This window comes from Pieris napi, chromosome Z (assembly GCF_905475465.1).
Source record: "Pieris napi chromosome Z, ilPieNapi1.2, whole genome shotgun sequence".
Classification (NCBI taxonomy): Eukaryota; Metazoa; Arthropoda; class Insecta; order Lepidoptera; family Pieridae; genus Pieris; species Pieris napi.
The window spans coordinates 4,613,850-4,631,352 of NC_062259.1; the positions used below are offsets into that span (position 1 = coordinate 4,613,850).

The window sequence follows — 17,503 nt, forward strand, 5'->3', positions numbered from 1 at the left end:
CCTTATTCTTTGAATGAAACGGAATCAGGGAAGAGACTCAGAAATCTATGACCAACCTTGAGAGGCACCGCTGGCTTTATTAAACTCAAATCAACAGGTGTATTTGTTTAGTTTTTTTTGTACACTCATGAACGTCGAAATGTATAAATTGTTGCCAGAATACTTAACTAAATTATACCTTCATTTTGACTTAAAACGACTTAATCTTCACGATAGCGACTAATTCACAATAACATTTTGTGAATAACCATTGTAAAGATTGGTTATATAAGTTATTTTTTCTCCAACAATTTTTTATTGGATCTCAAGGATCTAGTCTCAATCTGAATTGTACTTTTGCATTGCAGGATGTCCTTCGTTACCATCGCTGCAAGAAAATTGAGGCCAAGAGGGGCTTAATTCAATTTACTATAAATATACTACAATACATATTTACTTCAACGTGCATAAGGATGTATTTGTTAAATTGAAACAGGTTTTCTTTACATTTAGATGTCTCAAAATGTATAGAGCGCGTATTTTACAACAAACGTATGCAATAATAATATTCGTTAATTTATTTTTTTCTTTCACGACAGCGATTTAATGAAAGTCACTTGAATATGCTAAGTTTTAAGGATTGAAATCGTAAATCATCGTTACAAAGAGTATTATTACTCTGAGTGTTATATAAACCTTTTTCGGGTTTATACCTGTGCATTTATTTTTATATTAATGTTGCTTAAAGTTCAATATTGTTTTTTTATTGCTTAGATTATTTAAATCTGGTTTGTCTGCTTTTAGCAATAACAACGTTACATCCTTGTTTTTTTTTTTCATGTTTTGTGATATTGTTTGTCTTGTTAATAGAGGGTTTATTATTAGATTCTATTAAAAAGGTTGATAAAACCACAGCGTATGAGTTAACCGACAGTGCCTTCCCCATAAAAAATACTTTCTTGTAGTCTATATATTAGTGGTGTCCTGTGATGTAGCGGATTCATGTTAGCCTATTTGTGGAGTGTGGATCCAAGTGGCCTGACCGTGCCCCTAAAGGTCCTTTCAAATCATGGCTGCATTTTTCATTTTAAGTGCATATTTATCCTCGCTGGTGCGGTGAAGGAAAACATCTAACATGGCATGTCTTACACTCAAAAGTCGACGACCTCTGTCCATCATAGCGACAAACCTCTTTAAATAAATATTAAATAGGTAATTATTATTTAATCACACCATCACTAGTTTCAGAATAAATACTATCTCATTATTTTGACAAAAACTAACCAAGTAGAACGCTTAGAAATATTTTAAATATATTTTTAATTTAATAAAGGTAAATGTTATTTAAATGTACGTCAAGTAATGTAGATTTAAATCATTAGCGTATGATTAAGTCATCAATTCATTATCATTCAGATCATTCTAGATCTAGAGGCTTTACATGGTTTTAAACTTTTAAACGATAAATACTTAATATATATTATAATACAACGTGTATGTCCATTCGACTTATATAGTCCACCCAATTCTGCTTTACCCCACAGACCACGTTTTCAATATTCTTATAACTTTATAAGGATCAATTTAATTAAAAATTTACAAATGTAACGAAAATTTATTACATAACTGGACGTGTCACTCGCTCGAAACATCGATTCAAAATTCTATAATAAACACGTGTTTAAATGTTTAAATTTTAATCAAACATTACGTATTAAAACATAACGAAAAGTGTGTACTTCTTTGTACAAATCTCTTTTTGGTCCTTGTTTATTTCCGTCTTAGAATATTCAGAAAAACATGACTAATATCTATAGATATTCATTATAAATGATATTTGAAATAAATTTTAGTCAATTCACACAAACGTTTATGTAAATATGTAATTTGAATTCGTGTCTCAAATTACTATTTCACGTTTCCAACAAACAACTTCTAAGAAATATATAATGCCATTTTCCAAAATATATATTTGTGCGATATTTCACACCACCGATGTAAACACGCAAAATCGTGATGGGTTTGGTCAAATATAAATTTGCTAAATTATTTATGTATTTTACATTTGACGTTAATATCTGTTTAAGAAATCTAAACACGGATGGGATGTGGGATATATATATAATATATATAAAATATTTGTCCTCACGACATAGTGTGAAATATAAAGTAGGTATATTTATTTTAAATAACAGAAGCGATAAAAGTATTTCTTTGAATTGCTATGTGTTAAAATATATTAGAGCGACTTATGGCCATGTGTAATACCTTTTCAGAATCCCTATGAAATGCGCCAAAACTTATAGTATATTTTTTTTTCACAGTAGGGTCCGAAGTAAACAAAAAGTTATGATTTGAATATTTTTTTTATCTTATAACTTAATATTATCTTCACTACACTTAATAAACAACTATAAATAGTATGTCTAACGCAAGAACTCATCAGTACCAATCTTGTGGATATTATGAAAAATATACAGGATGTAGATATTTTCAAATTTTAATAAGAATTAGTAAAAACATCAATTTTCTTATAAAAACGTAAAATAAATTATAACTCTGCAGGCGTTGAGCTTAGAGACCTCCCGTAGAACAATTTTTTGCAGCTGATGACCTCATCTATCCCCTATTTGCGTTTGATCCACGACTTTTTGGCCACCGTGTATTTATTATAAACCTTTCAGGTAGATGTCTCTCTTTCACACGAAAACTACACGGATTTATAGATATCAAACTGTACAATAAATATAGCAAATACATGAAGATAACACCATAGCCTTTATAATGAGAAAAAAACACATATCACCCTTTGGTGGGCCATCTTGGCGTGTGCTGCAAATACAGTAAGAGTTACACGAATATAATGTATAGTTGTAATGTATCCATATATATTTTATGTGTAGAACACAACACACACAAGTAAACAATTCATTCATTTCCAAAATACACATAACAATACAAACAATTAATACTTTTATCGCTTTTGTTATTTAGAATAAATAAACTTTATCTTCCACACTACGTCGTGAGGACAAATATTTTAAGAATCACGACGATACCAATCGAGGGCGCGGTTCTAGACCTAAAAAAGGGAAAATGGTTACTTGAAGTGCTAATCTTGCGCAGTTAGAAGCTAGTAGCTCATCTTTCTCCCTTAATTGTTACCCATGGTTTTACTTTTGACTCGAATCCAACTTCAGGAACTGTAACAACGCTTTTCGATGTCGAAGTTTGTCAAAGATCAGACAAAAATACTTTTTTTCTTTTAATGTTATCCGAACATCACACTCACTTACTCCGCTGCGAGTTTAAACTTGTCTCTGCCCAGCTGAAAGCCAGGAATTGTCTGAAATTTTACAATTATTGTTATTAATTATCTACGTAAAATACAAATCAAATTTAGTGTGTGGAAAATAACACGCGTTTAGTACGTTTAGTACTAAGTTGATATAGAAATTGAAATTCCTTAGCGGTGTCCATGTGCGTAAAAAACCTATACATATGCTTTCACTCTTTATATACCACATTACCCACCAGATATTACACACGTCTATGGATTTTGACAGCAGCAATCTTTAAGAGCAGTGTTGGCTTGAACGAGCGCCCCTCAAGCCTGATATGCTTATATTCTTATCACTTATTTATACGGAGAAGAGAAACGTAGTGTGAAAATCCGATATGCCTATAAATCAGAGGATACAGAATTATAAAGTCATGTTTTTTTTATTATCAACGTCTTAAACGAGAGACTCCAAAATGAAAATTACATTTTTTATATTGGATCTCTAATTTATAAAGTATGCAAATACAGGGGATAAGGCTCCGAATATGATTTTGTCCCATTCGGTGTCGAGACTAGGAGGGTGCTGCTATAAGGCTTTTTAATGAAATAGCGAAAAGGTTAGTCGACATCACAGGAGACCGCAGCTACTTCGGACAAAGATTTAGTCTAGCTATTCAATGGGGGAACGCTCCCAGTATCTGCGGAACCTTGCCTAAAGGCCTTGCCTTTTAATAATATATTTTAATTATTGTTTTTTTGTTATTAACATACCCACTTATAAAATATAGCAACTTGCTGTGGGACAGTATTTGGTTGTTTTCAAATTTACACAATACAAACAAAATCATTCCACTTCATAATATAAGTGTAGATGTAGAGATTAAATGTGAAGACTGCTTATATTGTTGGTGTCATTGCCATGTGAATTGTGTCGAGTGGGCGTTTAGCGATTCTATAACTCAATGAGACCAAAATAGCGACGAAATGATTCGCTCTGAAATCATGATGATGATATAAAGCTATGTGCAAGATTAGTTTTAAAGAGTTATTAATATTAGTACTATAGAGCGAAAAATAATACCCAAGTTTATGGTTTTGCTTGTCGTGGCCGTATACCCTTTATTTTCGATGTAAAATGTTCTTAAAAGCTATAAAGCCCTATCTGTGGACCTGTTTTATGATTCAAAATATGTTAGCTGCAAATAGATTATTTCGTTTCTATGACCGGTTTTGATTCAGGTTTAATTGTTTTAATGGGTAATAAATAATTTAAATAAGTTCTGATAAAGATCATTAACAAGGGTATCTAAAACCTTGTCTTTGTTAGACGGAGGAAAGAATTTTAAGATTCGGTTATTGACATTCAACTTACGTTAAATAAATTTATAATAGGGAGCTAATCATTATATAATATATCTTATCTTATATAAATAAAAATAAATCGCAAAATATGTTGCTAAGCGTAAAACTCGAAGACAATTCGGGTATTTCGAGTAATTTCTTATTTATTCACTCTCTTTTTTATTTATTCCTTATAATCTGACAAAGGTTTTTATGTAGCGACAAAATAGAAAAAAAAGGGAAAATTTAGTTTTACCGAACAATCCCTATTGGGTAACATAATAAAATGTTCCATTTGGTATGTAGCTACTAAAAAGGTTGGCTATATAAAAAATCATATTAAGGGGAAACGAAATTCGCGGGGGCAGCTATGTAGCAGTATGTTATTATCAGTAGCATATAAGTTTTCGTACCACGTAATTTTATAGAGATTTACCTGCTGAGATTCTTACTAACCTACTTTCTTATTCTTACTTTACAACCTTAACAACCTCCATAAACATTATTTGATGTTTTCACCCCGTTAATATCAAAGGAGAGAGAAAAGTAATGGATACATACCTCCTTATCAGATAAACAGGTTCAAATTATGGTGGTTTTTTAACTCTACTTGGTTAATTTTAGTATGAATATAGTATTTTTTTATGTAACTATAATTAATGGTGATTGGAATATGACCTAAAGTTGCTGATTTGTTGCAGGAGGCGGAAGAATGGTCCCGGAGACGCAGCGGCTCTAAAGTCAATCCGACGTTTGAGCCTGACTGCCTTCCTCAAAGGTAATTATAATAATCAGTCCAATGCACAGGATATAGGTCGGGAAAAGATATAAGAAACATTGTTAATGCAGCGAGAAAATAACTTCACTAGAGGTCAATAACTTTAATAGAATATGTATAATAAGCGACACCAAAAGTTCTCTTCAACACTTCGAAACTATCGTCCATTTTGTTTCTAAGGTTTTGTTTGTTAGGTTAGTTAAGTTTTGTCTATAAATTGATATCTAAATAATAATAAAAAGTTAAATTTTAGTTAGTCACTGATCTAATACTATATTAAACAACTGTGTTCGATGATACCAGTTTATCAAACACGGTTGGTTTATTTATTTAACCTGTATTAATTAGCATAAATTATATTTATTAAAGAATCAAGGAAGGTACTCTGCTACTTCCAATAGTAATAGTGAAACCAATCCCGACGTCTTTCTATGCATTTTTCATGTAGTTATATTATGGCGCTGATGTTTCAACCTTGGGATCGCGCGGTAATATAACTAAGTTATATAATCAAAGTATGTACCATTGCTATCAATGCACTTTTGCCATCAGGTAGCTCATTGATCCCTTTACTAAAACCAATCGCACGGAAATCAATAAAATCTTTAAAGGCGCTTTCGACTGCCCCATCAGAGTTTTTTACATTGCAAGAAGTTATCCAAATTTCGAAAAAAATAGTAATCTGTTGGAGCAAGGTCCGGGGAGTAGGGTGGAGGTCTTAGACATTCCAATTAAAGCACCTCTAATTTGGTAGCAGTCTGTTGTGCAGTGTGTGGCCTAGCGTTGTCGTGAAGCAGCAGTGGCCTAGAGCAATTGCTCAATTGACCAGCATTGGTTGCTTAGCAGCTAGCTTTCCATCATGGTTTGCAGTTGCTGACAGTAGACATCTGCCGTAATCCGGCCAGATTTAAGAAAGTTATAGTGAACGACTCCGGCACTAGTTCACCAAACGCTCACAAGTAACTTTTTCGGAGTAATTTTTTTATAATATATTGCATTAATCCTTCGAGCCGTTTCTGTGGCACTGGTGCCACGGTGAACTCATACTCGTTAATAACGCGATATTTCATGTTTTCCGTTTTTTAGAGTGACGCAAAGAAATAAATTAAAACGGGAAATTGAAATGTTTTCGAAATACAAATAGCTGTAAAAATTTAATTTGGAATTGCAAACCAAAGAGGAGATGTTTGAGGTCAAAGTGGCCATTTCGACAAAACGTAAATGTCATATGTAAGGACCAATATAAACGAGGACTTGTAAGTGCCAACCTCAAGAAACCAATAAAGATTTTATCTTAATATCGTATATGGCAAGCTTTGGACGTCATAACTTAATTACTTATTGTATCATTATTTATGGGCTATACCTGTCCAAAATCCCTACTTTGCTTGAGGTCGTGATATCGCTAATACTTTCAATAAATACTAAACAAATTCACTATACATGGTATTATATCCTAGATACAGTCTTAGTAAAAAAGTAATCTATAGCAATGAGTTCCTTTGACGCAAACCCTTCCTTGCAGTTTTATCGCGTTCTTTAGTTAAATCTTAAAGTCACATAAAATTTTTACATATAAATGATTATGGATCTTTACATAGGTAGGTGTCAGTTGCCTCGTGTAACGAGTTTACAAAAGAAAAGATAAGCTGTTTCTTTTGAATTTTTAATTAGCACGTTTAGTATTCTGCCTGATTGTGTTTAATAAGAATTCCATTAACAATTGATTATTTTCAATTGTTCCATTTATAATGAATTTTAAAAGAAGATAACATTTCAAATAATTTAAGGTTATCTTATACTCGGCAAGTACTAATTAGTAGATGATACACATGTGTAGATTTTTCTTTTTAAATAAATTCACGATATTTATAAAATAATAACAATTGACCGTCTAAGAAAACAACGAAGTCTGGGGCAAGACTAGTTGTAGTCCCACTGGTCTAAGTATTCGTTCAAAATCAGGTAGACTAAGAAAACCCTCTGTTAGTAACACAAAAAACTGCATACAATCTTAAACATTTGTCATTTGTGAAGTAAATCATTCTAAAAGTTATTAAACATGTCCATTCTAACCTCTATCACACAGAGACTTTATAGGTATAAAATTTGGAGTTGTTGATCTACATATGTAATGCTTTCTTTGACTAAAAATGTGTATCTCAGTAAGTAGGCTTGTACGAATGTTAACAGCAAATCAATCCAGTAAACTGCACAAGCCAAAATGCAAATTCAAGGTCTTTTCGTCGTACCGAGCGCGGTGTTTTACTAAATAAATCAATATGTTCCTTAGCGATACACCAACATGAACAAGTAAGTGCATAGGTGGTTTGACTTTAATAATTCAGTTATCAAAGTCGTGTTTGTGATTAAACAATTATTGTGATTTCTGGCTAACCTAAAAGTTTATTGACAAACCCCCGGTGCTTGCGAGAACTTATATTTCTTTTTATAAGGTTTTGTATAATGAATTTATTTTGTAAGTATTACACATAACAGTTGGGGTACGTACATTGTTATATTTTTAACTGAACTAACTTAAATATAGAATTTTTATTGTTGAGTAGACATAACAGAAATATGTTTAAAATTATGGTTACGTTCCTACGGTACAATGCATTAGGTTATTAAAAACAACCCTATGAATGTTAAGGGTTTAAAGCTATGACTGTTTCGTGGTCATGTTATCTCTTTTAAAAGCTTCAGAGCGGATAAAGAATTCAATTTTATAGTTTATAAAACTTTATTACTACTGAATGTGTTATCAAAATGTTCATGCGATTTGAGATCTTGTCACCACTTTCGTATAGGGCCAACAAAAATGTTCAATAAGGGGTATGTTTCAAGCAAACGAGAAGAAGTAAAGAATCGTGCTACGGTGTGAAAGACTCTGATATATATTGTCTGTTAATCTCGCAGTCACAGGAAAAAATCATGAATCTGTGTATTATATAAAACCTTTTTTCTCGAATTAACAATTCAGTACATTGGATAATTAACTGACAAATTTATTCCAGCCTGTCCCCGGTCAAAGATGAGAAGAAAGGCTCAGATAAGGGCATATTCCTTGTCAACTTGAATGAGATGAACCAAGAAGTTGAAGAATATGAGCCATACGACAACCGAGTTGTTGATCATCCCACCACGTAAGTATACAATAATATACTTGGCAATGTTATACAGATAACCTTTTTAGGTCTAGGCCTCAAATTTCTGAATCTGTCTCATGATCAGTTGTCAATCTAATAGACAAGTAGGTGATCAGCCTCCTATGCCTGCCCGTTGCCTTTTTGGGACTAAGACAATGTTTTCCTTCACCGTAGAAAGAAAGTCCTTTAGTGTACAGCCGGGCATCAAACCTACGACCTCAGGGATGAGAGTCGCACGCTGAAGCCACTAGGCCAATACTGCTCTACAGATTGATGTGGCGGTCCAAATTAGTTTTTGCTAAGAGATCGGAGGGATGAACAAAATCTATTACACAAGTGTTTGTATGTCTTAATGAACAGAATACAGTTTAAACATAACACCGCATTCAAATTTGTTTTAATCAACCATTTAAGAATTATTTCATAAAAACATACATTATTTCAAAGTTAGGTCACGTTGACAAGAGTGATTAAGATGGTCGATTAAAAAAATGAATGCTGCGTAGAAGTAAGGATGTGTGTTTTCCTCAATATGACAGTTATATGATAAAAGAGCCTCGAAGATCCTTCCTCTTCCTGGACTATCAAACACAAGGAAACTGCTTTTATATTCTCACAACATTTTATTACGTAGACGGCCTATGCAATGCGTATGTGCAACTTATAAATAACGTATTTCTATCATTTCCTATTACAAATTTCAAATCTGGCAGACTTCATACAACTTCTACTCTTTGAATTTAAGATATTGATTGCAAAATTTGTTTACATGTGCTCTCCTTATTGAAGGAAACTAGCTTGTGCAAAAGGCACTTGTGATAGACCCAAAATTTACGACGATAAAATGGTCCTCTCCAGTAGTCTTCGGCTCAGTTGACTCTAAACCAGAAATCGGTTGTTGCGAAACTGGTTTGTCCTATTATCTATTGCAAATAATGTATTTGAGCTTCTCATTACAGGAAAAGTTATATACAAACAAAACTAAACCAAAAATTTCATATTTATTATCTCCTTCTTCTTAAGGAATAATACAGCTATCTTAATGCTTGGAGTAACGCGGGTTCTTACTTCAATGTGATATGTAAACATAGAAAATAGGTTGAGATTCTTTGGTGGTCTTTCGTGAAACAAATGTTTTTCATCCCATTTATTTTATTATGGCAATAACAGCACAATGCAAATTCCTGAAGGTCCATGTTCCACGCTGGCCAAGCGGGTTGCGGATGCCAAATATTTTTATCATAATGTCGCAATTTATTCAAGTTTTTCTACAGTTAAAGAATATTTAAAATCTGCCTGTGAATCTTAAAATCTAAATATTTTTAAAATCTTTAAAATACATAGATTTTTAACCTACGTAACTTGATATTTTTTCCTGTACATAAATCACACACGGTTTAAAGTGTTCTATTTTAAATTCCCAACATGCCCTTACTGGGAAATTTTTGCAGAACATTGTTTTAAAAACATAGTATCATAAAACGTAGATATATGTGATTCATATGCGTATCAGGTTCTACCTATATACGGATGATTGCTCTATATAAAGTGATCCCGTAGAAGCCAAAGAGAAAAATAGATTTTTGGATCACATTATACACTTGTTGTACACAAGATGTATTTAAATTGCATTTTTCATTTACAATATTGTGAAGAGACCAAACATCTATTTACCTTTGTTAATATTTTGTTGATTAGTAGTATTATATTAACAAAATAACGCGGTTCAATCTCTAGCGCTTAAAAGTAAATTGTAATCTTTATAAAAAAAATTTAAAACTTCAATAAACGAACAATATTTTTTAAATAATCATTATTTTACTTAATACTGTGAGAATCATATATCAGATAACTTTTATAAATTAATTTCGATAAGAATAGAGGTACAACATAACCTGTAGGAAATTGGTTGGATCAATATTTCGGTATACATATTTTTTTTTAAATATATGTGAACCAGGAATTGCATTGAACAACAAAATTCCATCAAACGAGAGCTGATAAATGAAAAATATTTTTAGATCTCGGTAATATTTAAGCGATCTTGCGCATTCTTTTTCAATTGACGCGTGACGACTCAAAATATTTTGTTCGTTAACGTTGTGCGTCAAGGAATGTTGCCCAATTATCTCATAAATGCAACCTTTACGTCACAATTTAATAGCAATACAAAATAGTACAGGAAATCACGCCAATTAATTGGTACGGATTGTGTCAGTTTATGAAACTGTTTCTATAAATCAATCAATCGCGTATCGAATTTGATTCAATATAATACTACATACTGCATTTAGGTTACGCTTGAGAATATTTTTAGATAGACTTTTCTATGGAAAATAACACTCGCAAAAAATAACACTCGAACATCGTGAAGGAAGCGGCATGCCTTAGAACCGTAGAAAAATTCGACACGTGTCAGGCACAGAAGGCTGTTACATACCATTAAGAAAAATAAATGATCACCTTAAAGGCTGTAGCGCCACTGTTTCCTTTCATGAAATCATTTCTAATTAGTTATATTTACAGTAAATATACTAATATATAAAGTAATTTGTCAACCACATTTAGCAGCAGCAAGCCAACTATGTTATAACAGAACTAAAAATACTTATTTGAAGATTTTTTTTAAATATATAAGTTACAATATGTAGCGGTTGATTATATTTAAAACCGTTGGGTGTAGGGTGTCCCTATCTATGAAAAATATATTCTATTTGTGTTGGACGGAAAATTGTGGAAGTCTCGGTCCTATTTATTAGACACGGATCAAATGGGAGGCAAATCTAATTATGTTTTTATGCTTATTGAAAATATAAATAAAACGTAAAAGTCGGCTGGATAATTTAACTGACACTTATTCACATTTTGATAACATTATCAAAGTTTTTAATAGTGAAATATTTTTTCAAATCGGTTTGGGGCTAAGAAATAATTGCTTAATTTTGTTTCAGGAATATAGAAACCTTATTGCACTTGCTCAAAGGCAGTTTGGGTACTGGTATTTTAGCGATGCCTCACGCGTTTTCCAATGCCGGATACGTCGTGGGCTCAATCGGTACCATTGTAATTGGTGTTCTATGTTCATACTGCATACACGTCCTCTTGGACTCCTGTTATGTGATGTGCAAGCGGCGGAAAGTGCCTTCGATGACGTACACTGCTGTAGCTGAGGCCGCGCTTTCTGAGGGACCAGACTGGTGCAAAGCTTGCGCGCCGTATGCTGCGTAAGTTACCGAACTTATAAGAATTCTTCGCTATTTAAATAACATTTTTAATACAGTACAGTCAAAACAAGATTAAGTGCGAGCGACGTTTTTAAGTTAAATAAACATTTTATTATACGAAAATAAAAATATTGTACATTTATCTGTTGTTGTGTCATGAAGAATTCAATTCTTTATTTATCAAACAAGTTACCAAGTTAGGAATAAAATAATGTCGAAGAATTTCATAAAATTTGGAAAGTTCCTTGACATTTTACAAAGCACTTTTGAGTCATCAATTATACAATATATAATAATACACAAGTGGATATAGCTTACAGTTACTGTTTTGAATGTAAAAATATGTTGTTATGTATATTTTTTAAATACTTACATTGCATTACCTTTACAATGTATAAATTTACAATGACCTAGGCATTTATATTATTTTCCTGTGTGTGTATGACATTATTTAAAATTATTACTCGACACATTTTTAAAGAATGAATTAGCAAATACGTTCAATTCTAACCACAATATTATTAATAATTCATTTTTGTAAAACCCAAGATATAATAATTTCTACGTCGCAGAAAAATAATTTGAAATAATTTAACACCTTATAAGGAACTTAAAAGGATATTTTATACTTATCTGGAATCGTAATATATCTCGAAATCCGCGTTCATATGTGGCATATACGTGAAGTCCTTAATTAATCAAGCCCTGAATGTTGTACCGAAGATACACCATTCTCTAGACGAACAAACCGTGTAGACAATTTAAGAACTAAGTACTATAAGAATTTAAAAAGACCATTCTTTACTCTTTTACAGTCACGTGGTGAACGTGTTCCTGCTCATCTATCAGATTGGAACCTGTTGTGTCTACGTGGTATTCGTCTCGGAGAACATTCAGTATGTGTTGACACAGTACTTTGAATTAAACGTTACTGTCGTAGAGGTGATGCTGTGGATCCTCCTTCCTTTGGTCCTCATCAACTGGGTTCGGGATCTTAAGTACTTGGCTCCATTCTCTGGGTTCGCGAACGTGGTCACCATCGTCGGCTTCGCAATTATCCTCTACTACCTATTCAGGGAAGCTCCAACATTGGAAGGGAAGGCTCCTGCGGGAAAACTCGCAAATTTCCCGCTTTTCTTTGGAACTGTTCTCTTCGCTTTAGAGGCTATTGGTGTGGTGAGTTAATGATTTTAAAAGCATTCAGTTAAATTTTAAATAAACGCCTTTTTAACTGAATGTTTATCTCCAAAAACAACACTTTTTTGCTGTTTCTTTTGTTTAATGTCGCGCAAACCATAGACAATTTGTGTATATACTTTTTAAATAAATTTAGATAAAGTTAAACACATATTTTTATGTACACGTATGTTAATGTGTATGACATTGTGTTATGTGTTCATGTTTATCAAGTGTCTCTTTATATGACAAAATACTACTTAAATAACGCAATTTATGATGTGATTACCGCCCTTATTTGCCTCAAAACATTGATTGTGTTTCACATAAGAATGGTATTTACACAGATTCTTCCGCTGGAAAATGAAATGAAGACCCCAAAAGACTTCGTGGGTTCCTTCGGAGTGTTGAACCGGGCGATGATAACCATTATCGTCTTGTACGTGGGGATGGGACTTTTCGGTTACCTAAAGTATGGAGATGCCGCAGCTGGCAGTATCACACTTAACTTACCCTCCGATACTGAGTTGTAAGTAAATCTGTAATAAATGATTTATTTTTACCAGCTTAATGAGAAACACAAAACAAATTAGCCCATATAAGTACTTCTGAATATCAGAGACAAATCACATTCACATCGTTAGTAAAATCACCCTTGAAGGCATAATTCAAAAAGAAGAATTTTGTGAAATCTCATTTAAATATTTTGATTTGTTGCTTTTTGTTTGAATAAAATATTTTTTATTAAAGTCATGGTTATGAAACTTTACAGATTTGTTCTTTGATAATGTCACTATAGGAAACTTTGAAAGTTAATTTAAATTTTATTAAATTCTATAAATTACGATGCATAAAAACAATTAATTTAAGTTATTGTACAGCTAACAAAAATTATGTAATATACAGAATCAGTCAGGTATGTAACGACTGCGGTTTTTGAAAATATAGGAATCAATTATATATAAGACCTACAAATCAGCTACATTTTATATAATATATCGAATCGAATTGTTCTGTAGAAATCTAAACGGTTGTAACAAGACTTCTTTATTTGTCATAGAAGGGTACAAACACGAATAGTCTAAGATCTTTAAATATGGACACTTTACTAATTAGTAACTTGCTAGTAGGAGTACGATCAGGGGAAGCGCGTCAGAAGTGTGATAGACAAGGTATATTTACCGAGTTATAATAGTCATTTTTTATTTCTCTCTCAGCGCTAACCGTTAGAGAAGTTCATTTTGAGCCCTTAACAATTTAAATATTGTATTACGAAGAAAGCGGAAGAAATAACATTTTACAAAATGGATTTCCCTGTGGACAATACGTATGGACTATACGTATATAATCATTTATTTTCAGACTCGCGAGTGTAGTTCAAGGACTTCTGGCTTTCGCAATCTTCATTACCCACGGTCTTGCCTGTTACGTGGCTATTGATATCGTGTGGAACGAGTACATTGGTACCAGGCTACACAACAGCTCCCATCGTATTATCTGGGAGTACGTCGTCCGGACCTCCATTGTTCTTATTACATGTAAGTGTGATAATTGATTCGTCGTGTCCTCTATTCTAGATATAGCATCTCATATCGTAGGATAATCCCAGCCGTGAACTGATATGGAGAACAAATTGAACATCCAGAAAACAAAACACGACGCGCTTAATCTGACATTTTTTTCTCGATATATGAGATACTTAGGGCATTTTGGTTTCTAATTAAAAATATCTAATAGTAGTAATGAAAATATATTTCTTGACTCACTAAACCATATTTTTCTTCTAGTTGGTATAGCGGCAGCTGTCCCCGAATTGGATCTGTTCATATCCCTCTTCGGAGCGCTATGCCTGTCTGCTCTGGGTCTTGCCTTCCCCGCCATCATTCAAAGCTGCACTTATTGGTACTACGTTTCGGACTCGGAAAGAATTCGCATGATGGTCAAGAACGTCATCGTTGTACTGTTTGGCGCCTTGGGACTTGTAGTAGGCACTTGGACTTCCTTGGATGGTATAATTAGAAAGTTCTCCGCCCACCACGTGTTAAATGCCACCGCAGCAATAACTGAAGCTACTATACTCAATAACACGTTAGGTGTTATGCCATAGATTTTGATTGTACCATCAGTATGAACCATCCAAGTGCAATGCGTTCGTACTCCTACGTACCCTAGCGTATTGAACAATGTTCTTAGACAATATTTTAGGCTCTTATATTTTTGTTGTAAGATTTTTAACGGTTTCTCATTATATTTTATTGTTTGGTCATTATGATCAGATAACTATTGTTGAACAAATATTAATAAAGTATTATTTGTGCATATATGAATTCGCTATAAATGAATATTTTTATATACGAGTAGTGTTATGTAACATATGATAAAGTTTATTTTAAAGTGAACAGTATTCATTTGTTGCTTGTTTTTTAAGAGTAAATTTTTGTATATATATAAACCTTAATTATGTGCTCCTTACTTCTAAAGTCGAAATATAATGATGACCACAATAAGTACAGCTTATTTTTTACTAGTGATTTAAGGTCAAACCGCACTATAGCGACACTGCAGCAGAGGGGCGCGGCATTTACTTGAAGAATATTTTGCCGCGCCTCTCCGCTACTGCGACAGAGTGACTTGCTGGACAGTCAATTTACATGATAACCTCGCGGGCTAACGATACGTCAGGATGGACGAAGAAACATCAATTTCTTTTGACAGTAAATATCCCGAATTAAAAATTTTGAATGAAGTTAGAAAAAGCCTAATTTCGCCTTCTTTATAACTGAATTTGGAATATCATGCACCCAAGTAGACAGATTTTAATTTTATTCCAGTTTTCTGCCTTAGATTCTGATTAGCTCTTCACTTATTATTTAGTCAGACGCTGACGCGCTGCGCCTCTTTGCTGCAGTGTCCCTATAGTGCGGGTGCACCTTTAAGCCGTCATTTGAACGAATATAATTTAATCAATATTCAAGCAAAAAATGTGAAATGTATAAGTATTGTGTACTTATTTGCACTGTTTTATTTTTCATTCACGCAAGTATACTGTAAGAAACTTAGTACAATATTTAATGATAAAAATGCACTTTACCAACTTAGTTTTAAGGATCCGACTTAGCTACGATGTTCCATACTTATATAAATAAATTTATATTATAAACTAAGTATTTAGAATAAAAAAGCCTTAACGAAAGGGCGTTTTGGCAGACAGTATGGTCGCAACGATATTAGAAACAGATATTTCAAATGTTTATATTTGCAATATATTAAAATATTAAGTTTAAGTTATAGGTTGTCTTAATGACAAGACAGCTATTTTGCAGCCGACGCAAGGTCACTAAACAACCACTTGGAAGTAAAGATAACGATGAGACAATTAAAATCACCAAATTATATAGAATAATATTGATAGTATAATAAAATTATTCTATATAATACTTTGTTGTACTTTACCTAGCAACTAAGATTAAAAAAGGTACAACATAGGTTGTTTAGTTTTAAGCATTATTTTATCCTATGCAAGTGAGATTTGTGGTGTGGCATTTTGTTTAGTATAAGTCTACTTGCGACTAGCAGGTTACGGATTAAAATTCGTTATATTTTTGGTTACATATATTAGGTACCTTACCAAAATTGTTACCGTCTCATGGCCGGATATCAGTATTTAATGTATAATTATATGGTTTCTAGAATGACCTCATTTCCCACTTTCTTTGTTTTTTGCCTCGGACATGGTCGTTTAGTTGGCATTACCAATTGCTATATATATACATAATATCTATGTATATAAAGCTTCAATCTCGTAAAAACACAAAAAATGGCCTTCGAAGAGCTTACTATAAACTTTGCTTATACCAGCCAAGTTCCGGGCAGGTCAACGTCGTTCTGAGTTTTGGTATTTTTTTAAACTTTACAATCGCATCACCGTTTTGCTTAAGCTCCTTGAACCACTTGAATTTTAACTTTTAATTAGTTCATGATACGAAATAACAGGACAATTCAATGCCTACCAAGCTCAGTCAGCAAAGAATTTGTTTTACATCGTTATGGAATCATCGGTTTTTACAAAAGAAGTATCGTGTTGATACTGACCAAATGTTATGATTTTTGCCATTTTGCCTGTTAGGATATAAGATTGATTGCATTTCTAATGTAGTCTAGCGATATTTGCTTGCTAAGTAGAATTCAATACATTTGTTTTATCCGGTCATGTCGGATATATCTGTGATGATGATAATTATATGAGTAGGATATATACGTTGTAGTTATGATGTGTTTTACACGTCGGTGATTATGTGCTCAGAAGATATGATAAAGAATAAAAGTTTCTGAAAACAAACGTTGCATTATTTCATTTCGTTAAAACATTCCTTGTCGCAGACTCAATAATTTAATCATTTATAAAAAAAATATTTCACCAAATAGAACCCAGGGACCTCGGTGAGGTACCAACCAACAATACACAATAAATATGATTTGCGCGTCTAAAGTGCTTGTAGCATCTTCGGTGCAGTTGAGAATCCGGGGATTTTCAAATATAAAGTTTTCTTTATAAATATAATATAAAAAAATT

General features: G+C 32.8%; 1 protein-coding gene across 1 annotated transcript in view; it reads left to right on the top strand.

Annotated features, from left to right (window-relative positions):
- Positions 1 to 17,269, top strand: part of LOC125062400 (proton-coupled amino acid transporter-like protein CG1139) — a 46,406-nt gene extending 29,137 nt beyond the window's left edge. The window contains exons 2-8 of the mRNA XM_047668301.1: positions 5,305 to 5,381; positions 8,399 to 8,527; positions 11,482 to 11,754; positions 12,570 to 12,930; positions 13,278 to 13,459; positions 14,293 to 14,468; positions 14,718 to 17,269. Of these exons, the coding sequence (XP_047524257.1) occupies positions 5,305 to 5,381; positions 8,399 to 8,527; positions 11,482 to 11,754; positions 12,570 to 12,930; positions 13,278 to 13,459; positions 14,293 to 14,468; positions 14,718 to 15,037 (1,518 nt within the window). The 3' untranslated portion in view covers positions 15,038 to 17,269. The remainder of the gene's footprint in view (positions 1 to 5,304; positions 5,382 to 8,398; positions 8,528 to 11,481; positions 11,755 to 12,569; positions 12,931 to 13,277; positions 13,460 to 14,292; positions 14,469 to 14,717) is intronic.
- Positions 17,270 to 17,503: the final 234 nt, after the last annotated feature.